This window comes from Protopterus annectens, chromosome 17.part0, assembly GCF_019279795.1.
Source record: "Protopterus annectens isolate FY-2018-M chromosome 17.part0, PAN1.0, whole genome shotgun sequence".
NCBI lineage: Eukaryota > Metazoa > Chordata > Ceratodontiformes > Protopteridae > Protopterus > Protopterus annectens.
In genome coordinates this window covers 831,470,433-831,494,632 of record NC_056751.1, presented here as the reverse complement: position 1 = coordinate 831,494,632, position 24,200 = coordinate 831,470,433, and the positions used below count along the sequence as shown (strand labels likewise).

General features: G+C 43.0%; 1 protein-coding gene across 2 annotated transcripts in view; it reads right to left on the bottom strand.

The window, feature by feature from the left end:
• DENND5A (DENN domain containing 5A) overlaps nt 1–24,200 on the bottom strand; it is a 1,739,423-nt gene that overhangs the window by 53,128 nt on the left and 1,662,095 nt on the right. For both annotated transcript variants that reach the window (XM_044059112.1, XM_044059111.1), the window contains one exon: nt 20,775–20,943. In XM_044059112.1, coding sequence (XP_043915047.1) covers nt 20,775–20,943 — 169 coding nt within the window. The remainder of the gene's footprint in view (nt 1–20,774; nt 20,944–24,200) is intronic.

Genomic DNA, 24,200 nt, shown 5'->3' with positions numbered 1-24,200 from the left:
AATGAGCTGAGATGGCAGAGGCATGAATCTTAATGGATAAGAAAGATAGGCCTCTGTGGAGCAGCTCTGCTAGGTAATCAAGGATTTGAGGTAAGTTGGGCACAGCTGTGTACTTTCCTTGAGACTGACTCCAAGAACAATATTTTTTCCACTTTTCAACATAGGATTTCCTAGTACCAGGCCTTCTGGCCTCAAGGATGACATCCAGCACTTGTTTGCTGCGGGATGCTGGTGGTGTATTCATGGGATAAGCCAGGCTGCAAAGTTTAGGGCTTGCAGCTGTGGATGCAAAATCTGTCCCTCCTGCTGAGACAGCAGAGAAGGTGTCTGATGTAGGTGCCAGCTGTCAGACTGCATAGGAGTGGGTACCAGTGCTGGCGTGGCCAGTCTGGTGCAATAAGGATTGCCCTTGGCCTGTCCTGTTTGATCTTGAGTAGTACGTTTGAGAGGACGGGCAGAGGAGGAAAGGCATAAATTGAGAGGTTTTCCCATGTAAAGGATAGGGCGTCCACCTTCCAGGCTCTGCTGTGAGGGTTCCTGGTGCAAAATTTGTTCAATTGGTGGTTTTGGGGGGAGGCAAAAAGGTTCACCTCCGGAGTTACTCACCTATGGGTTAGAAGTTTGAAAGAGTTGGGTTCCAGTTTCCACTCGTGAGGGACCAGTAGATTTCTGCTTAAGTCATCTGCCAGTGAATTTTGCTTGCCTGGCAGGAACTGAGCTTACAGGTGCACTTAGATGCTCAAGGCTGTGTTCCACAGAGCCATGGCTAACCTGCAGAGTGGTAAGAAGACGTCCCGGCCTGCTTGTTTATGTTCCACATAACTGTGGTGTTGTCTGGTCTTTATCAGGAGCTGTCCTGGAAGGATAAGGTATTTGAAGACTGTCAGAGCATTCTGTACAGCTAGCATCTCTTTTTGATTGATATGCAGGGGAATTTGTTTTGGGCTCCATTTGCCTTGAATGCATTTGCCTGCCATGTGAGCCCCCCATGCATAGTCTGATGCGTCTGTTGTCAGGGTTTGGGCGGCGAGGGGTTGAGTGAAAGGAAGTCCCTTGTTGCGGTTGCATGCTTCTGCCCACCAAAGGAACTCTGCCCTTAGACAAGGTATGATAGAAATCACTGTTTCCAGGTCCTGAGAATGTTGACACCAGAGACTTTTTAAGTATCACTTAAGTTTCCTCATATGCAATCTTGCATATGGAATTAGCAGAAAGCATGAGGCCATGAACCCTAGGTCTTGCAGTATTTCCCTTGCAGATAGCTGAGTTTTGTTGGCCATTAGTTTGAAATAGTTTGTCAGATGGAACTGCTTTTCTGGAGTGAGGAATGCCATCTGGGAAGTTGTGTTCAAACTTGCTCCCAGGAATACAATTTGTTGGCTGGGCACCAGTTGTGATTTCATTTCGTTGATGGTGTATCCCAGTGAAGTTAGCAGTCTTTTTACAAATGCCAGGTGCTGAAGTAGCCATTCCTGACTGTCCGCCTGAATCAGGCAATCGTCCAAGGATGGGTAGAGTTGAATAATTCTCTGCCTGCAGTATGGGGTGGCTGGAGACAGGCATTTTGAGAATATTCTGGGAGCAGCAGATAAACCAAAGGAGAGTGCAGAGAAATTATAGTGCATAGAGCCTGCCCTGAAACGTAGATATTTCCTGCAAGGCCCCCTAATGGGGATGTGCAGATAAGCTTCTTTTAAGTCTAGGGCGACTAACCAGGCATCCTTGGCTAGCATAGGAAGAAGCTGTTGCAGTGTAAGCATTTTGAATTTTGGGACCACCAGAAAGGCGTTGAGAATTGATAGATCCAGGATAGGGCGCCAAGAGCTCTCTTTTCTGGGCACCAGGAACAGTCTGGTGTAGAAACCCTGTCCCCTTTGTTCTACTGGAACAGGCTGAATAGCCCTGATATGGAAAAGGGAAAGTACTTGCTTCTGAGCCTCTGCCCACTGGTTTCTAGGAAGGTCTGGCAACCCGCTTGGTGTTGGCAGTGAGTAGAAGTAGAATCTGTAACCCTGGGATACAATATTTAGAACCCATCGGTCCTGAGTAATGGACATCCAGTTTTTTGCATGAAGGGCGAGTTTTCCTCCTAGGGGCGCAAGTACTTGGGCATGGCTGGGAAGGATAATTGGAAAGTCATTGTGAACTTTTTCCATAAGGAGTGGCTTACCACTCCCTGGTTTTGAGGTGGAAACACTCCATTGTTTAGATCTCTGCATACCCTGAGACTATAGTATTGGTGGTCTGTTTCCCCTGGGTTTGGACTGAGAAGGCCTGAGAGGGACTGGAAAGGACCAGTTTTTTGAAGGCCAATGCCTACTGAATCTAGGTGGCTGCACCTGTGAGAAATCTTCTACTGTTTGCATAGATTTAGCTTTTTCTTCCATCTTTTTAAGAACAACTTCTGCTTTTGTGCCAAACAAACACTCCTGATTTAATGGCGCATCTAGTAATTTTGCTTTGACATGGTCAGGCAAGACTTGTTCTTTTAGCCAAGCATGCCTTCTCAGTACAGACCCAGTGACAGCAGCCCTGCAAGATGCTTCTAAGGCATCAAACCCACATTGCAAAGTATGTTTACTAACTTGGTTTGCAGAATGCATTAACTCTTGTAAATCTTTATTTTCTGCACAATCTGGAAGTAACACCATTTTTTGTTTAATTAGTTCCATAATATGTTGCTGGTACTTCAACATGTGAAACTGGCAATTCAAAGCCCTGATGGCAAGAGTTGCAGAGGTATATACCTTCTTACCCCATCTGACTAAAGCTCTAGAATCCCTGTCTGAAGGGGTAGGGTTTTTGGCTGTAGTAGCCTTAATGCCTTTAGGTCCCTGGGAAATGGTCTCTGGATCCGCAGTAGGATTCTTAAAGAGAAATGTGTGAGAATCAGGTATTCTGTAGTACCTGTCAGGTTTTCTAGGAGCTGGTGGTAAGGTGTAAGGAGTAAGACTAAACTCCAAGAAGACATTGTCTACAATATCCAGGACAGGGGGTATAGCTAGAGGCCTGTGCTGAGGCAAATCTAAAAATTCCCTGAGTCTCTTTTTGGACTGAGGCTAGTCCTGGCATTCCCAGCGTAAATGCTCTCTTAAGGTATGCAAGGTTTCACCAAAAGAGAAATCCTCTGGAGGGGAGGCAGAGGGAATGGATTCCTCTGCATATGAATCCTCACAGGTAGATAAGTGTATGTCCTGGTAATCAGAAGGGTCAGAGTCATCAGACTCCTGGTCTGTAGAATCAGAAGGAAATTAAATTCTTTGTCTTCTGGCAGGGGAAGGCTGGCTTCCCCAAATTAGAGTAATAAGGTCTTCAGCCATTCTAAACATTTGTTTTTGTGGCATGGGAGGATGAGCATGCGCTTTGGATGTCGGTTTTCTAGGTGTAGTGTGAACTCTGGGCCTGAGAAACTCGGAAGTTTTAGTAGGAAATGAAGTTGTCGGTTTAATATGAATATCGGTAGGTCAGAATACACCCTCAGAAGCCGGTGCCTGCACAGCGGCTCCGGACCCATCCAAGGTAGAGACATCCGCAGGTTCCATAGTCGAAAAAGCATCCCCCGGCATACCGGACTCTGAATGGGTCTCGGCAGAGGCCTGCAAATCTGTACAAGCGGGCATCAGGGGCTGCAAAAGCGCCTCACTGAGTACCGGCAGACTGGTGACAAGCTTAACAGAAGCATCGTCGGCAGTTTTTGACCTATGCGGTCTGTCTCTGTCTTTGTCTTTGCGCTTTTTCAGAAGATCGGTAGTTGGATGGCTTACCGAAGCTATTTTGGAATATGGAAAACGAGAGCGATATAATTTAGCTACAAAAATAGCCCAAAGACGAATGGTTCGAACATTAAACAAGGCACAAAACCAACAGCTAGGGACGTTGTGGTCTGGGCCTAAACAGGTGACGCAGTAAGAATGAAAATCTCTGTGAGGTATTTGCTTTTCACAGGCAAGACATTTGTTAATTTTTTCTGACATCGGTTAGAGCAAGAAAAAAGAATCCCCAACGGGGTATTTAGCTTTAGAAGACTTCAGGTATGAAACTTGAAAAAATGAAAATTTCAGGTAGCGGCCGACCGGCACTTGCGAACTGCTTCTGCTTAATGGCGTCGGCTGTGTGTTTTATACCCCTGACGACCTGACATCACAGAAGAGGCGACAGCATCCGATGCAGAAATCCCAAGGCTCTGGTATTCGGGCTGACTGAGGGCTACCTGCAGGCAGATATCCCAAGTGTGATGACTGCAACAGTGAAACATGAAGAACATCCTCCAGACGATGGACTCAACCCAGTTTGGTTTTGTCAAGGGCAGATCATGCCTACTCAACCTGGTGGACTTCTTTGAGAAAGTCACCAAAGCACTGAATGAGGGCAAAATGTTTCACACTGCCTACCTTGACCTGGCCAAGGCATATGACACAATACCCCACTCCAGCATTGCTGACAAACTGAAGAGGTTAGGTATAAACCCGTATGTCACCCAGTGGAGAGCCAAATGGCTCACAGACAGGGCCCAGGAAGTTAAAATTGGGGAGTCCACCTCTACAAAGAGGCCAGTCACAAGTGAAGCCCCTCGGGGATCTGTCCTTGGACCACTTTCTTTTTGGCATTTAGTTTTCTGAAGTCAAGGCCATTGTCAATGGTCTCTGGCTGACTAAATTTGCAGATGATTGCAAATTAGGAGCTATCAGTGTATTGCATACTGACACAAATGCTCTCCAGGAATGGCTGACACAGACAAACAACTAGTGTCAGAGCCATAGACTAAAACTAAATGCCAAGAAATGCATAATAGTATCCAGTGCGAAGTTGTCCACCCCTGGTAACTATAATATTGACAACACACCCCTTAGAGTTAACCCAGTAGTCAGGGACTTGGAGACACACAGACACTAATCCATCACATGTCTACAGTAGTGAGGAAATCATTCTATGTTACACAACTTATAAACAAAGGTAAGGCATCTAGGTCCAAGGAAGTCATTGCTCCACTATATTCAGCATTCATTAGACCTATCATTGAGTACAACGCCCCTTTGGTATGTACCTAACCAGGCATATCCAACAATTGGAATGTCCACAGAGTAAAATGTCTTATGCAGAGTGCCTCAAGGCCCTATCCCTGTATTCTGTCTCCTACAGGCTGTTGAGGGGAGATCGATGCCTGGCATACAAGGCATTGTCAGTCCCCACACTGACGGACCTCCTGCATATCCACAAAACAAACAGCACCAGAATTACCCATTCTTAAACCTTGCCTGTGATATAAATAGGACCTGCTGGACAGACGTATGTATCCCAGAGACTACCCCACCTCTGGAACAGGCTTCCCATCCATGTGAAGCAGAGTTCCTCCCTATGAACTTATGTTGGGAATACCTACTTGTAAATTGAGTTGAAGACAGACAATCCATGCTTTAATTTATTTAACCAAGAAAACTCAAATAAACAAGACTGCATTCCCTCTCAGCAAATAAATCAACAATAAAAATTCCAATTCATTCCTAAAGACTTCCTTATTTGTCATTAGTCTTCATGCCCATAATGTGACCTCTCAGAATGTTCTTTCGATGGTTATTGCTATAATAAAAGTGTGTTGTTTACAAATGTAGTTTTTCTAAATACTGCACTTGAAAATCCTCTACTAAATGAATTCACATCCACATGAACATTTTAAAACTTAATAGAACTGCCATTCCTACCTAAAATAAATTTCAGAAAGGGCATGCTAACATTAAGTTTTTCTAAAAATACAGTGTGGTTTATTTCAGAACCTCTCTAAACAAAAAGAGGTCATCTGCAAATCTTTTGTAAAATGTTACATTCTTAAAAAAAAGAACAATGGTTCCAAGTTAGGGGGTCAGTGGTCACCTACAGGGTACCTTCGCAGATCTTACCAAATGGTGAAGTAAAATTGACCCAAAAGTGTCTAAATACTGACGTAATTAATACACACAGCTTTTATACTGAATTTGGTAGAAATTAACACTGCTGCTTTACGATGGAATGCTTCTTTCCTCAGCTGAACATGTATTTCTAACAGCAGAAACATCTACTGTATAAATAAAGTTTCATAAAAGGAGGACTGAGGAAAGACCCTGCTGAGAATGTTGGCTGCCCTTCTTGGAGGGGGATTTGTCATTCGGAGCAACAGATCTGGAAAAGAAACAGCAGAGGCTAAGCAAGACCTGGAAGAAGATACAAGGAGGAAGCTGGAGATCATTCCCGTTATAACAATCCAGAAAAGACAGGGATATTACGAAGCATGGAGAGAGACAGAGAAAGTCTCAGATCCACACCCGCACATACAAAGTGACTTTACACAGCTTGTGCTGAAGTTACTTGTTGTGAAATTTTGTTAAGTCATAACCTGTGATTCTTATATAGTTGCATAATAAATCACGCAGTTTTCTAAGACTGGTGTCTTGGCAGCATTTAATTGCCCATCACATACTCTCTCTCTGTGTGTGCGTGTGTGTGTGTGTATCTATCTATATATATATATATATATATATACACACACACACACACACACACACACACACACACACACACACACACACACACACACACACACACACACACACACACACCTACATTCGCAGAGGCTCTCAGTAAAAACCTGCCCAAGCAACAGGGACCTCCAAAGCAGAAACACAAGCAACCTCCACTCCCCCAACACAACCCAAAGGACACATAGCCCACAAAATCAGTGTGCCACTCAACCACAGCCCATAAGGCATAACAACGTACGCAACACTCTAGTCATAGGTGACTCTATAGTCAGGCACACTGATGTTCCACTCACCAGGCTAAACAAGGAGAAAGTTACTGTCAGCTGCCTGTCGGGTGCCAGGATCCACCACATAACGCATGCACTCAGGTCACTCCACAACAAGTACAAATATGACTCTGTCATTGTCCATGTTGGTGTGAATGACCTGAGACATACCTCCTTGGACTACATGAAAAGGGACATGGAGGACCTGTCCGATCTTGTAGCCCAGGCAGGTATGACCCTAGCCCTGAGTAGCATCCTGCCATCACCCAGAATGATACCACAGTACAAGGACAAAATGATTGACTTCAACAATTGGCTAAGCTTCTGGTGTCATTCTAAGGGGATGTAATCCGCCTGGGATGACATGATCGACAAACCACGATGCTTTGCCAGAGATGGCCTGCACCTGTCGCCCCTGGGATTCCAGATACTGGATAAGGCTCTAGACAACCCTATAGTGCCTTTTTTAGGCAAGGTTCAAATGACAAATTCACTACCCTAACAGGTACAGGCAAGAAGAATCTGAGGGTATTGCTACTCAATGCTAGAAGTCTAAACCTCAAAATGCACTCACTCAAGGCACTCCTTAAAATGGAGAACATCGACATCTGTGCAGTGACAGAGACCTGGTTCAAGGCTCCAGAGAGTACCCCTGCATTACCAGGCTATAATTCATACCACACCTTTCGGCCACCTAACCTGGACCGAAACACTAAAGGCGGAGGCGTGTCCATATTCATTAAGGATATCCACACCTCCAGGCTAGTTGCTCAGCATAATGCATCTGAGATTATCCAAGTGCAACTAACTCTGGGCAAGACCGCAATCCAAATTGTAGCTTGCTACAGATCCCCCACCATGCCCCAGGATTTCCACTCCTCATTTCTTGATACACTGGAAAATATTAGGGTACAACCTAACACCCTAATAATGGGCGATTTCAACTACTCTACCATTAACTGGGAAAACTACTCATGTACCAACTCTTGTGCTCAACGTTTTCTGGAATTCATAAATTCCAATCCCATGGTTCAACTTATCCACACCCCCACCAGGGGCAGCAATATCCTAGACCTGGTTACTACCAACATGGGCAACCGGTGCTCCACACCAGAGGTCAATTCCTCGTTGATCAGATCCGACCATAAGCTAATCACCCTAGACATCCACATCCCTCCCCCACCCCCCATTAGGGAAACCACAGGAAAAAATTTCTCCAAAGCCAACTTCACACTTCTTAAGACAGAAGTGGCAAACTTCACGACACCCATGCTGACAGACAATAGAGGTATGACTGCTGAATCCTACACAAATGCACTTTATAAGCACTTACACGAGTGCATGGATCATGCAATCCCTAACAGAACCAAGACAGGGTCCTCCAAAAAAAGGAAGCCAATCTGGTGGTCCCCTGCCATAAACAAACTCTACAACAGAAGAAAGAAACTGTTGCAAAAAAAGAGGAAAATCCCATGATTGGAGAAACTCCCTGGTCAGCCTTAGTAAGAAGCTGAGATCCCTCATAAAATCCTCCACAGTTAGTTATGAAAACAAAATCGCCACTGACTCTAAAGACAACCACAAAGCATTCTATAGCTATGTCAAGAATCTCAATGGCAACACTCAGATCTGCTCTGAGATACAGCACAATGGCACTAAATATACAGTACCAATTGATATTGCCAACATCCTGGCAGACAGGTTCAGTGCTAACTTTACCCACCTGTCATCCCCTAAAGGGCCCATCTCTATACCAGAAGAATGCAAAGTTCCTGTAATCATGGCTGCACAGGTTAAAAACACACTATCCAAAGCCAAGAACACAGCATCCATGGGACTTGACAACATCCCAGGCTGTGTTCTACATGAACTACAGAACAAACTGGCACCCCACCTAAGTACCATGTTCAATCATAGCCTCACCTCAGGCTATATTCCCACTGAATGGCGCACAGTGACAGTTATCCCACTCCACAAAGGGGGAGCCACCACAGACCACGGATACTACCGCCCCATTAGCCTAACGAGCCTGATCTGCAAGACTATGGAACGTATCATCATGGAACTTATATACAATGACATTGATAATCTCCAAACTCAGGACCCCACCCAGTTCAGGTTTGTAAAAGGCAGAACATGTCTCCTAAACCTGATAGACTTCTTTAAAGCAGTCACCAAAACTGTAGATGAGGGTAAGGTGGTTCACACAGCCTATCTAGATCTCGCCAGGGCTTTCAACACTATTCCCCACTCTGGAATTATAGATAAACTCACTAAACTAGGTATAAATCCCTATGTCACAAGATGGGTTGCCAACTGGCTCACTGACAGAACCCACACTGTGAAAGTAGCAGACTCCAAATCCAACTTCAGACCAGTGACAAGTGGAGTACCACAGGGTTCAGTCCTGGGTCCTCTCTTGTTTGGTATCTACTTCTCTGAAGTACAGGCCAACACAGAAGGTCTTTGGCTAACAAAGTTCGCAGATGACTGCAAACTAGGAGCCATAATCAAAACTCCAAAAGATGTGGACATCCTACAAAAAGGCCTCGCTGAGACAGATGCCTGGTGTCAAAGCCATGGCCTCAAGCTCAATGCCAAAAAGTGCACTGTCATCCCTTTTGGTAAAAACTCTGTACCCATGAACTACCACATAGGCGGTAGTCTACTTAACACCGAAAGTGTGATAAGAGACCTTGGGACACAGGTGGACAGTAGTCTCTCCTTTGATAATCACATCGCAACAGTAGTCAGGAAATCCTTCTACATGGCACACCTCATCACAAAAGGTTTTTCATCCAAGAAAAAAGAGGTCATTGTTCCCCTCTACTCATCATTCATTAGACCCATTATAGAGTACAATGCCCCTTTTGGTATGTACCTCACAAGACATCTACAACAACTGGAAAGGCCACAGAAATACCTCACAAAGAGGATTACTGGCCTCAAACAGATGCCCTACGCAGACCGTCTCAAAAAACTGCAGCGTTATTCCGTCGCATATCACATACTCAGAGACGATCTCTGCCTAATACACAAAGCTATGTCAAACCCAGAGCTTTTAGACATGCTCCACTTAAAGAAATCCCAATCCCTACGAGCTACACGCTCTAGGGACCTAAACCTTGTCACCACAATAAACAGAACATGCTGGAGGGATAGATCCCTGTCCCAGAGACTTCTCATACTCTGGAACAAACTACCTATCAATATCAAACAACGCTCCTCATTAGCACTCTTCAAGAAAAATCTTGATGACTGGATGGGAGATAGGAAATTCACCCCGGGGATCACTTCTGTGGCTCTGCTCGACAGTGGCACAGGAAAATAATTTTCTTGGGTGGCAAAAGCCAGGGTACCCTTGGCTAGGCTTATATAGGCCCTAGGGCAAATAGCCTAGTACCTACCTATGAACCTATATATATATATATATATATATATATATATATATATATATATATATATATATATATATATATATATATATATATATATATATACACACATACATATACATATATACATGGTGTGTGTGTTGGTTTACTCACTGAATAGAAAAAATTCAACCAACTGTAAAGGGAAAACAAATGCTCTCCTGTTCTGATCAGTTAACTAAAAAAAAAAAAAAACAATGCCACCACATAAACCTTGTCTGAATAGTAGTAATGTTAGGCTGTTAGGGAATTTTTTTTTATAAGGTAATGTGTATAGCTAGGGTTAGGGGTAGAGTAGGTGGATGGGGGGGGGTTGGCCAATGAGTGAAACTGCAGTCTGTGGCTGGTACATTCCAATAAAGAAAAAAAGAATTGATGGCGCTAGTGTTTTCTTGTGATCTATATCACTTTGTCGAAAACACAAGGCATCAAATACCTATTTATCGAAGTCAAGAAATCGATAGTTAAATTCAGCGAATGATCACTTCCACAAATGTTTTCCCCAGGAAACTAACTAGTGGACTAACCTAGCGACCATCACAAGAACCACATTTTATTTATTTTTATTTATTTATTTATTTTTATTTTACATTTGTTAACGGGCTAGTCTAACTGGATATATATTTCAGTTTTTTAGGAGGCCAAGGGAAGAAAACCACAAAAAGAGAAAAAGCAAATTACATATTACACAAAACAAGTCAATAAGGAAGAATAGAATAAGGTGCAAATAAAAAATCTTGTTTTAGTATTTCTAAATTCTAAATATAACCAAAACACAGAAACATTGAACATTTAGTACATGAAAAACAAAAAAAAAGAGAAAAGACATTCATAAGAAATGTAAAAGTAACAAAAAAAAAAAGTTAATAGCAATTAAAACAGTAATTATAATTTATTAAAGAGAGAAAGAGACTGATAATAAGAAAAAGAGGAAAAAAAAGAAAAAATAGAGGGGTACCAAGAAAAAATATTAAGAAAGTAAGAAGGAGGAAGAGGAAGAGAAAAAAGAGAGAGAAAAGAGAATAGTTTTTTATAGTTTTTCCCTTTTCCTCACTGTAGTGTGATCTAGGAGTTGGTATATTTAGTTGGGGGGGGGGTGGGGGTGCAGTCTATTACGTATTACACAACCTAGCTTTGAAATGACAGTCTTGTTCTTCACTCTAGCATGTTTCTATCCTATTTGAATATGTCATGATAGTCCTGTTTTGTCTCATCTGTCAGCACTTTGGAGATTCCAGCTATGTTTCGCAACTGCATCTCTTTGTTATCTGGCTTTAACTGATCTTTGTTTCTGAGCAATATTCAAGTTCCCACTAGTCAGTCAATTTGACTGTTTTTGCTTTTAGACTTTCTGAAGGGATGTTTACCATTCTTCGGACACAACCTTCTTGATATCTACCCAGAACTCTTTCTGTACTCTGTCATTTGAATCTACTGCAACAATAAATGTTATAGATTCTCTGAACTCCACTGGTGAACTTTCAAGATCATGCTTTACTAAGACCCTGACCATCTTATTCTTCTTCAGTTTTGATGATACATACCCCTTGCAGTATTGGTAATTGCTGAAAAGGGTCCATCGACTAGTCCACTTAGCTGGTTAACAAATAATTTATTAATTAAATTAAAAAAAAAATCAGATTACCTGCCTTACACAGTAATTTGAATATCTGCAGAGTTCAGATTAATACCAGCTTTTTTATGCTTAAGTGTTTTTTCCTGTACTGCTCTCAGTTTGCCAATATAAACTTGACAAGAAAAGTCTGAAACATCTGTGGACAGTGTTTGGGATTCAAGAGAAGTTAGTGGCATCACAGGGTCTGCCTTTACTTGCTACGCCCACTCCTGATTATCAGCTATTACTTACTCTCAGCTATTATCTATCACCAGCCTGTTACTTGGCAATAGAGTACTTCAAATCTGTAGAATGTATTCACATTAATTCCTTTTCCCAAGCATGGTCATCTGATGCATCTCACTTCTTACCAGTCTTACTCTTCTACCTTTCCTCTAAGGTAATTGGAAAAAAAAAAAAAAGAAGTCATGTACTCACCATAATGTTCTATGTGTGTTGTCCATCTCACCTTCATTCTTAACAGGTTGGGTTCAGAACTGATCCTCGGATCCGAGTCTGCCTTATAGAAAAGCTTGAGGTCTTCCACTAGCTCATGTCTAAAAGCCTATCCCATCATGCACCACGAGAGTTCCCCAGATCTTGTTTGCAGATATAGCTAAATAAAGGTTACTGAATACTTAACAGAGCAATCAAGAAGGTCAGAGAACATTAATAGCCAATTGCATCAGCTCGGTCTTCCAGGATCCAATGGATGGGGGAAGGAGAGTGGGATGTAAGAAAGAAGTGAGATGGACAACACACATGAAACATTATGGTGAGTACATAACCTCTTTATGTGATGTTATCCTATCTCACCTTCATTCTTAGCAGGTTGGGACAACGTCCCTAGCACCATCTTTCTTGGGTGGCACAAGGGAGTACATTCTTCAGAACAGTGGACCCAAAGCAGGCTCTGTTCCTGGAGGCCAAATCAACTTTGTAATGAGTGATGAAGGTATGAGGCCTTGCCCATGTTGCTGCAGCACAAATGGTATCAATAGGTAGTCTCGCCTGAAAGGCAGAAGAGGTTACAATGGCTCTTGTACAATGGCCTTTTACTTTATGGGAAAGTCTCGCCTGAAAGGCAGAAGAGGTTGCAATGGCTCTTGTACAACAACCTTTTACTTTATGGGAAAGTTCTTTATTTTGAGATTGGTAAGCAAAGGTAATGCAATCTAATAGCCATTTCAAAAGTGAGACTTTAGACACGGGAACACCTTTGAGTCTGAAAAGGATACAAATAACTGGTCGGATTTTCTAAAGTCTTTTGTCCTGTGTAAGCAGAAATGCAACTGTCTATGTACATCCAGTTGATGCAGCATATATTCTGCCTTGTTGCCATAATTGGGGAACAAAAATGGAAGTTCTATGGATTGGTTCAGGTTAAATTCTGAGCATACTTTGAGTAGAAATGATGGGTTTACTCTTAGGGATACTCTGTCTTTGTGTAAAAGCATGTATGGGGGGGCTTTATTGACAATGCTTGCAGCTCTGAAACTCTTCTAGCAGAAGTAACTGCTATCAAAAGAATTGTTTTCCAAGTCAAATACTTAAGAACGCAGGATTATGCTGGCTCAAAAGGGGATACGACAATATTTAAGTCCTATGGTGGTTGAGAGACCTTAATAGGTGGTCTTAATAAAAGAGTACCTTTGAGAAAGGCTTTGCAAAGTCTGTGGGATATCACATTGGGACCTGATTCACCTAAATGGAAATTTGATATTGCTGCTAACTGAACTCGAATAGTAGCTGCAGCTGCCCCTTCATTAAACAGCTTTGCTAAGAATTCAAGAATGGAAGATATTGGGGCAGAGAAGGGATCAATGTGATTATTCAAGGCCCATGAAGAAAATCTTTTCCATTTGCTTCTATATAACTTTCTCGTCAAAACCTTATGAGACAAGATCAGGATATGTTTTACTGATGGAGAAAGGTTAGGGAGCCTGGCTATGGTTGGAATCGGAGCATCCAAGCTGTCAATTTGAGGGTCTGAAGGGAGGGATTGAGCATCACTAATGCATGAGTCAGGAGATCCACAACTAGGTCCAGAATCCAAGGCTCCTCCTAGAGATGAAGCCACAAGAAGGGGAACCAGATTTGATGATGCCAGTATGAGGCAATGAGTATCAAGTTCGTTCCCAAGTGACTGGCTTACTGAAGGACTTGGGTATCAATGGAAAGGGAGGAAAAGTGTAAAGAAGACCCAAGGGCCAGTCGTGGACAACTGCATCCCTTGGTGACTCCCCCAGAGGAGAGATCAGGGTAAAGTAGTTGCTGCATTTGGTGCTTATGGATGTGGCAAAATGGTTGAAGCAACACTGGCCCCATTTGAGGAAAATCTTCTCTGCCACTTCTTGTTTTAGGGACCACTCATGAGGCATTAAAATAGCTCTGCTGAGTTTGTCTGCTATCACACTGGATTTCCCCAGGACGTGCACTGCTATCAGAAAGTGTTGGAAGGAGGTCGCCCACTGCCATACTTTAACGGCCTCTCGACAAAGGGGATAAGATCTGGTTCCTCCTTGTTTGTTTATGTACCACACAACTGACATATTGTCTGTCTGTACTGCAATAGTTCCTAGTGGAAGAGAGTCCTGAAATGCCTGCAACGCTAAAAGCACTGCTCTCATCTCTAGGATATTGATGTGTAAATGGGCCTCATGTTCTTGCCAAGTGCCTTGGACTGTCCTTCCCAGATAATGCACCCCCACCCTATCTGGGAAGCATCCATAGTCACTGTGGCTAATGGTTGGGGAAGAACAAAGGGTCGACCTAATGTGATATGAGTGGAGTAAAGCCACCAACGAAGGTCTTTCTTGCAAGATTCCATTATCAAAATTTGGTGGGACATGGGTAGTTCCTGCATGGACCACTCAGTGAACAGTAGCTACTGTAGAACTCTCATGTGCGGACGTGCTAATGGAATTGGAGTTATTGCTGCTGCCATGGTTCCCAAGACTTTAAGAACGGTTCTTGCTTGTACTTTTTTCTTGGAAAGAAAGTCTAGGACCTGATGGCCTTTTGGGGGGAAGTTTTGCCATCATGTTTTTTGTGTCTAGATCTGCTCCTATAAAAACGATATGCTGAGATAGCAACAAGGCAGTTTTTTCATAGTTTACTGGGATTCCTAGGTGAGAGCAGAGATGCAAGGTGGTGTCTCTCACTTTGGATAGCAGCTGCTCAGTGGTGGCGGTTAGGAGCCAGTCTAGGTACTCGGAATCCCAGGTGTCTCAAGTGAGCCGCTACTACTGCCATACACTTGTGAACACTGGGGGCTGTAGTGAGGCCAAAGGGCAGAGCTCGGAACTGGTAGTGACTGGCTCCCAGCCAAAAGCGCAAATGACTTCTGGATCACCTGTCCATTTTTATGTGGTAGTACACATCCTGGAGGTCTATAGAGCACATCCAATCATCTTTTCCCAGAAAAGGGAGGACTGACTGCAGTGTTGCCATCCAGAGCTTTTGACTTTCTTACTGATTTGTTTAATTTGCTGAGATCCAGGATGGGTCTCCAGTCCCGTTTTCTTTGGAACTAAAAAGAACCTTGAGTAAGTTCTGGATCCTATTTGGTCTGGGGGGGGAACTGTTTGGATGACTCTTTTGTCTAGCAACTTTTGTATTTCTAGAGTTGCCTGTTCCCTTTGACTGGGTGGAACGTCTGGGATGTTTTTTGTGTGTAGGATGGGGAAGGAAAAGGGTATGGACTAACCTCTGGATACGATGCTTTGCACCCATTTGTCTTTTGTTATTGTTAGCCAGACTTTGGGGTACAAAGATAAATGGCCCCCAATTGCCTCCAGAGATGGACAGGCAGGCCTCCTTTCAGGAGCGCTGAAAGGGCTTACCAAGGAAAGATTCCCTGTTCCCCTGGTTTTGCAGACCCCCTGTGCCACGTGGTTGGTATCTTCCATTAGCACTTCCCCCTCTGCCCCTGGGGGAAGAATCACCACATGTGTCTTGGAAAGCTCGATGGGATTTTCAAAACCACATTTTTCCTCCTTTCTGACCCTTTGGATAAGGTCTGGTAGGTAGGGAAAAATGGACTCCTACGGCAGAGAGAGTCTTTTCTTTCTTGTGCACACCTGGTTAGTGTGTCCTTGACTTTTGGCCTGAACAAAGACGATCCATCAAAAGTGACATTCACAAAAGAAGATTTAAAGGTCTCCACAAAGTCACACAAGTGCATCCAGGAATGTCTCCTTAGGAAAATTCTTGAACCCACTGCCCTGCTCGCTCCATCCAATGCATAAGAAATGAGCCTCATGGAGGAGTTGATGACTGAGTTTAAGGTGGAGAGCTGAGAGGAAACCTTCTCTGATACCCTCCAAGGTTCAGTAGCTGAAGGGGCATCTCCTAGCTCTTTCAGGAGAACCCTCTAAAGCCTAGTACAGTGAGTCAGATAATTCAGCGATCTAAGTGCAAAAGTCGCTGAAGAGAAGATGCACTTTCTGTATCTTTCAATCGTACGAGATTCTTTGTTCAGCGGATGGACAGAAGAGGATGTCTCTGAAAGTTCCTTTTTGGTGGCTGCCACCACCACCACCACAGCATCTACTGGGACTACTTTGGTTAGAAAATTTTTGTCTCTAGGTGATGTGATGCATTTGTTTGGCCTCTGAGGAATAAGTTCCACTGAGTCTGGAGACTCCCACTCCTTTCAACAAACTAAGTCTATCAGCTCGTCGAAAGGCGGAGACACCCAAGTGATGAAAGGGTGAGACCCAAAAGCCTTCAGGTATACAGACTCCTCCTCAGAAGGGCTGATGGGCTTCCAAGTGCCTCTCTGTTTTAGTATCTCCAGGATGTCTGCGAAGGAGACATCCTCAGAGGGCGACCATGGGGACCCTTCCGAATCATCAAGGTCTGTATCCAATGTGATGGACTCCTATGGGAGTCTAAATGCTTCTTCTTACATAGTCTCTTCCAAGGGATGTCTTCAAAAGAGTATTCTGGAGAGGTTTTGGAAGACAGGGGGGTCACCCAATGGGGAATCCTGAGGGCTATGGTCTCTGTGGATGCAGTAGTACTGAGACAGACACAGGTGCCTTTGGGGGAAGAATGTCCTGACCCGAGAGTTGACCTGTCTGTGGAGACAATGCTCTCCTCATCACCTCAAAAGCCCCCCACCCCCGGTCCAAGGAAACTTCCGGCTCTGAGGAACCAGAGGGAATCCCTGGAACCAAGAGAGTTGGCTCCGAGGCTGACGTAGGAGCCAAGCTCACCCGAGCCAATGCCCCAAGAAGCAAGTTCAGATCTGACAACTGCCCGACCCGACTCCCCTCCCTGTACTTGACTGGAGAGTGTCGGCTCCTAGACTCCTCTAGTTCGGATGGAACAGAGGATGTCGGAGCAATAGTCAAACCTAAACATCCTGTGATAGTTATCAGTTCCAATGGTTCCACTAAAATCAGTTTTGGACATTCTATCTCCAAGGTCCGAGATCGGATCAGAGGAGGAATTGATGGTGAAAGGGTAGGTTTGGTCTGTTCTGAAGCCCGCTTGGTTGGATCTCCCAACAATTTGGTGAGTGCCGGTGTCCTCAAGAGCCTTTGTACCAAACGATCCACATCATCATCAGACAAGCTCCTGAAAGACTGAGTGGAGGGAGCAGGAAATCTATAGGACTGCAACAATGGAGACCTTAGAGTGGGAGATACTGGCTCCAATTTGGGGGAAAGGCTCTGTAAATGAAATTCCAATGGCACTGAAATTGAAGAAGCTGAGGTAGAAGACTTCTCGGGCCCGACAGCCTTCAGGTACGAAGAAGGAACTTTAGGTAATTTTTTTAGATGGCTCCGACTATTTATTTATTTATTGGCCTTTGTTAACAGGGTTTGTCCAACTGGGCTTGTGGCCCATTTTCAGTGGAGACCCGAAGAGAAAAGCTCCAGTAGTACATTTTAAACAAGTACAATTTTAAGCAATATTGATATAATAGCAGTTATAGCAAAAAGATTCACATATGTTGGGTTACATGCATAAAGTTAAAGTTGCATTAAAAAGAAGCTAAGTACCAATTTTACATTGATATAGTTCAATAGGTCAACAATAAAAATTTTTGTTTGTATAAAATTATGCAAATGCATAGTAGACACAATGGAGAGAGAGGTGTAATGTGGTACTAAGTATGGTCCTTTTGAGAGTACATAAAGGGAAGGAATACTACGTAGGTTCATGGCAAGGGCAGGTTCTGGAACTAAGCACTTGAAGATGAGGACCTTTTCCCCGACTTGTCCGATTTCGAGGAAGGGGATTCGCCCAACTTTGAAGGACCCTGACCTTCTTCAATTGCTTCAGGAAAAAAGGGCCATCAACAAGACTCCCAGAATAAGCTTGTTCTTTCCCTCTAATACTACCCTGTGACTAAAGGAGTGACAGATGGCACAGGACTCTTGAAGGTATACTGCTCCAAGACAGTACACACAAATGGTATGTCCATCAGTTATAGACATTTTCTGGATGCAGAGGATTTTGCTTCCTTGGAATCCTTAGAAGACATGACTAATCAGCAATAACAGGCAAGCAGCTAACAAACTATAGAGACAAAAATATAGCTATATATGTTCTACTACTATTTTATTTATTTATTTATTTTACAATAAGTACAAAAAATGATCACACCAAAACACCAAGGGAAAGGCCCTCTAACTTAAATGGACAAAGGCAGCTCTCTAACTTAAACGAGCTAGCCTTGAAGAATTTAAGGAGGAAAACAGAGGGAAAAGCCCTCTAAGTCAAACCGGCTAGGGCAGCTCTCTAATTTAAACAAACTAGCCTAAGGAAAACAGAAAAAAGGGAAAGAAAAACCCTCTAAAACGGGCTTTCTAGAATGTAGTTTAAAGCCGGGATAGGGGAAGAAAGACCTTATGGAAAAAATGACGGCCAACAGAAATAACAGCAAAAGAAAGGCGAAACACAGACAATTTACTTAGTAACAATTAGCTAGAATTAAACAGCTTGAAAAAGCTAACAATTTTACAAAATATGTAGCAGACAAAACTACTTAGCCAGAGCCAGTAGGAAGAGCACCCAATCTTGTTTAGTGGCAAATGAGATCTGGGGAGCTCTTGTGGTGCATGATGGGATAGGGTTTTAGCCACGAGCTAGTGGAAGACCTCGAGCTTTTGTATAAGGCTGAGTCGTAACCAAGGATTGGTTCCAAACCCAACCTGCTAAGAATGAAGGTGAGATAGGACATCAGATCATGTATTCTCAATTTATACCACAACTCATTCCTTTTAACTTATTGACTCCAACAACATGACTTTCAGAAAGGGAGACTTCCTTAATTGCCTCACCAACCAGACTATATAGTATGAAGAAAACTAAACTCAAAGATACCAGTCTTTATTAATATAATCAAAGCTTTTGAGTTGGTTCAGCATTCCAAACTCCTACATGGACTAACAAGATACAATCTACTGCCCACCATCATATCATCAGCTAACTCAATGGATACTCCTTCAAAGTTAGAATATAGAACTCTTTCTCGTATCAACAAGAGATCAACTTTGGTGTTCCTCAAGGTTCAGCCCTATTATCTTCTGTTTTTACATGACTTCTTATCCCTTCTTTGTTCTAAGCTGATGATGTAGTTTGTAGTTTCTAGTTTCTTGGACTGCATATTCTTCCCTGTTGATAATTAGGTCCACTCCAGAATATATCTCAAGGACTCACTCTTGATTTACTCTTTATGGCAGTCACCAACTGTTAACAAACCTGAGACCACTCTTTGTGACTGACAAGTATTTCATGTTCCTCAAGACTGGTCATTATCATCTCCATATGGAGACACTATTTCTATGACACACTGTAAATATACCAAGATTCTTCTTTATCAGCAGTTTACCTTCACCTTATATGTTAATTCCATTTTATGGAAACATAACAGACTCCTAGCCATCTGCAACACAACTGCACCACTACTAAATCCAGATGCAAGATCTACTACTGGAGAGGGAGTATTTATTCCTCTATTATAGTATCACCTCTGGATCCTCTATTAATTGCACCAAGTTTCAGCTAATTCTTGTCTCATCTGCCTTAAGTTTAACACCACTACAACACCCTTGCTGAAGCTAATCTCCTACCCATCCCACAGCCATTATAGCCTTATCCCTACTGATTTATAGGAGTCTCCATCATGGTCACTGTCCTTGCTTAGGTTCTCATCTCAAACTCAGAATATCTACTCGCAGCCTAAGCTCCTCGAAACTGAAACTCCTATTATCCCCTTCACACTGACTACACTGCTTTTCTCCCACCGAAGGCACAAAGTCTGTACCCCCCACACTTAAATTTGTGTCCTTCATTTAAATCTAACTTTAAAAATCACTAGCAGGCAAGCAGTACGTGTAGCTGTCTCAAGAATTAATATGCAATGTATGTACTTGATAGCAAAATGCAGCTCCCTATGTGGTGATTCCTTAAGTAAATTCCCAGCTCAAGTGTGCCAGTCTACTGTTTATATAATTAGTACAATTGCAAATATGACCCACTCTGCAAAGCTACACACAATTTAAATGTTTTACTAATTATTATAGCTATAGTATGTCCTCACCATGGGAATGAGACCAATTTTAATCTGAGAATGTTTAAAGCTCTGAAGGCAGACCAAAAGGATGGAAGTCCATATATGACTAATTCTTACATACAATGAAATTACTCTGTAGGAGTGATTTTTATGAAAAAAATTATAAGCTAGGGAATATTACTTATGAACAAGACCAAACATTTGATAACCAATGTACAGATGAGAAAATTAATTTGTTTTTTCAATTAGAAGTGAAATTTCTTAAAGATGAGAGGGCTGGAGTGGTGTTGTAATTCCACAACAGACACACACCACATTCTCCAAAGTAGCTCACATTTCCTGGCTAAAGTACAAACACATGAATACTACTGAACTCTTAGGATTTGAGGGTACTTTAGAAATATGCTTTATTACCTTGCTCCCAAACAGACCAGCAGCTGAAACTTCCCATCTTTTCCAATGTTCCTTGGACTGCCGTTAACAGCGCTGAGAAATCGACAGAAGTCTCTTGCTCTTGTCTGCCAATTTTCTTCTTGGGCTATTTCAGTCTGATCAAGGCTTTCATAATACATCTGTACCTTCTCTGAAATTGATAAAAATAAAAGCATTGTAACTTTTATTAATATTGGTGATTTCACAACAGCAAGAGAATCATAACGCCAAGCCTTGTGAACAGCAGCAACCTAAGAAGGATTAAGATTACTTGGCTGAGAAATGCAATTCATAAATACAAGTATGAACTGATACAACTAACTCACATTAGAAGAGATTAACTTAAATAATACAAATCACAAGTGTAAGCAGAGAACAGTCACAGTATGCCTTCTATAGGGAAATTACAATTGCAATTAAAGGTACAACATTCCTTTTATATCAATAAATGTGTAAGAGAATATATAAAACAGAGTAAGATGATACTAAATAAGCAACTGTCAAATGACCTACAACAAAAAGTACACAGATATGTGCCAAAACACATGGAACTTGCACATGAAATACAAGCTAGGCAAGGGGAATGAAGAAAGTACAGTTTTGTACCTACCATAAATGTAGATGTTCGAGGGCTATTACAGCTGCAGTAATTACATGTGGGTTTTCAGCCGGCAGGCGGTCCCTCGGTCGGCCGAATTCCAAAGTCTTGGTCCGGCGTCGGTTGTTGTCGCGTACTCTTCTGACGTCAGGAAGGCTAGAGTATAAAAGACACAGCCGACGCCATCTTCTTCAGTCTTTCTTGCCCCAGATGTCAGGTGCCCCCAAAAGGAAGGCAATACATAAATTAGTGTAATACACAAAAGTAAGCAAATAAAACATAGTAGGATAACCCAGTCAGCAGGTATGAATAGGTATTCAAACCCCAAGGTCTTACCAAGAGGGCAAGGAGGGTGGGAAACCTGTACTGCAGCTGTAATAGCCCTCGAACATCTACATTTATGGTAGGTACAAAACTGTACTATGTTCATCGTGCATTACAGCTGCAGTAATTACATGTGGGTAGAATCCCAAAGCTATGTATAGGGTGGTAGGTACTATACGGAACTGGGTTGAGCTAGAATGCCCTGCAAAACTGCAGTGGCAAAGCCTGCTCTTGTTCTGGAGTATAAGGGCAGATGGTAATGCTTTGTGAAGGTATGTACAGAACTCCAAGTGGCTGCCTCCAAGATATCTTTAGTAGGCACTCCTCTGAGGAAGGCTGTAGAGGTGGCTGTGGCCCTAGTGGAGTGTGATCTGATACCAGTAGGTACGAGCTTTCCATGATAGGAATAACAGAAGCGTATGCAGTGACCAATCCACTTGGAAATGGTCTGTTTAGTTACAGGCTTCCCTTGACCCCACAGCATAGGAAACTAGAGTTGCTCTGATTTTCTGAATGGCTTGGTTCTGTCCAAGTAGTAACGTAGCTGCCTATGGATATCTAAAGAATGAAGCAGCCTCTCCCTTTGTTTTGAGGATTAGAGTAGAAGGTAGGAAGGTGTATGGCCTGGTTTAGGGCTACCCTAGATACTACTTTAGGCATAAAGGAAGGGTTAGTACGCAGGGAAACCCTGTCCTGATGGAATATGAGGAATGGCTGCACCGCCATGAGGGCCTGTAACTCAGATACCCTACGAGCTGAAGTGATGGCCAGGAGAAAAGCTGTTTTCCAGGACAAATATTGTAATTCTGCTGAAGCAGCTGGTTCAAAGGGAGGCAATGTCAATTTTTCCAGTACATAGTTAAGGTCCCAAGCTGGTACTGGTTGTTTCCTTGGAGGCCTTATGTTCTTAGCCCCTCTGAGGAACTGTCGTAGTAGTGGGTGTGAGAATAAAGGAGGATCCATATTGAATTCTGCAGAGATTGCTGAGGCATGTATCTTGATTGAGGAAAAGGAAAGTCCCTTGCTCAAAAGTTCAGTTAAGTACTGTAAAATCTGAGGCAGGTTTAATTTTCTAGGATCCTGTCCTCGTTCTTCATTCCAACAGCAAAACCGCTTCCATTTTGCAGAGTAAGCTTTTCTTGTAGATGGTCTTCTAGCCTCCAAAATGACATCCTGCACTTCTTTGGAGAGTAGTGCCTGATGTGAAGTTAAGGAATTTTCCATGCAGCTAGACTGAGAGTTTTCAGCTGACTGTGAAGAGTTTTGAAATTGTTCTGCGTCAGCAGTAGAGGTGTTAGAGGCAGGGGCCACGGAGGAGTGTGTGTTAGGCTCCTCAATAGTGGGTACCAATGTTGTCTCGGCCAATCTGGAGCAATCAGTATCATCCTTGGCTTGTCTGTTCTTGCTTTCAAAAGTACCTTGGGCAGCAGAGGTAGTGGTGGGAATGCATAAACTGACCAAGTTGTCCATGTGAATGAGAGGGCGTCCACTTTCCAAGCCTTTGGGTGGGAGGTCCTTGAGCAAAACTTTTTAATTGATGATTTTGTGGGAGGCAAATAGGTCTATGTCTGGCCTTCCCCACGCTTGAACAATCTGCATGAATACGTGTGGATGTAGCTTCCATTCATGAGGATCTGTCATATGCCTGCTCAGAGTGTCTGCCAGTGTGTTTTCCATTCCTGGCAGGTACTGAGCCTGGAGTTCTATTTGTCTTTCCAGAGCTAGATTCCAAAGAGTCATGGTTAATCTGCACAAGGGGTATGAATGAGTCCCTCCTTGTTTGTTTATGTACCACATTACCGTGGTGTTGTCTGTTCTTATGAGCAGTTGTCCTGGATGCAGGAATTCTCTGAACGCTGAAATTGCTTTTATTACTGCCAGCATTTCTTTTTGATTGATGTGAAATTGCTTTTCTGTTTTGTGCCATCTGCCCTGAATGCGCCTGTCCTTCATGTGCGCCCCCCAGGCGTAATCTGAGGTGTCTGTGGTTATGACTTGAGTAGCTTGAGGCTTGCAGAATGGGAGGCCTTTGTTTACTTGGCATGCTTGGGCCCACCATATGAATTCCTTTTGTAGACAGGGAATTATTGGAATCTCCACTTCTAGGCTGTGACTGTGTTGAGACCATAGATTTTTTAGGTATCATTGAAGTTTCCTCATGTGCAGCTTTGCACATGGGATTAGAAGAATGCAAGATGCCATGAATCCCAGAGCCTGCAGGATTTTCCTTGCAGTAAGCCTGGTACTTTTTGCAAGCATTTTGAAGTAATGAGATAGTTGCCCTTGTTTTTCTGTTGTTAGGTAAGCCATCTGGGTGTTTGTGTCCAAGTTGGCACCCAGGAAGGTAATTTTCTGAGAGGGTGTTAGTTTTGATTTCTCCTTGTTGATGGTGTATCCCAGAGAAAGCAGTAAGCGTGTCACATATGCCAGATGTTTGAGAAGCATGTGTTTGCTGTCCGCTTGGATCAGGCAGTCGTCCAGATAAG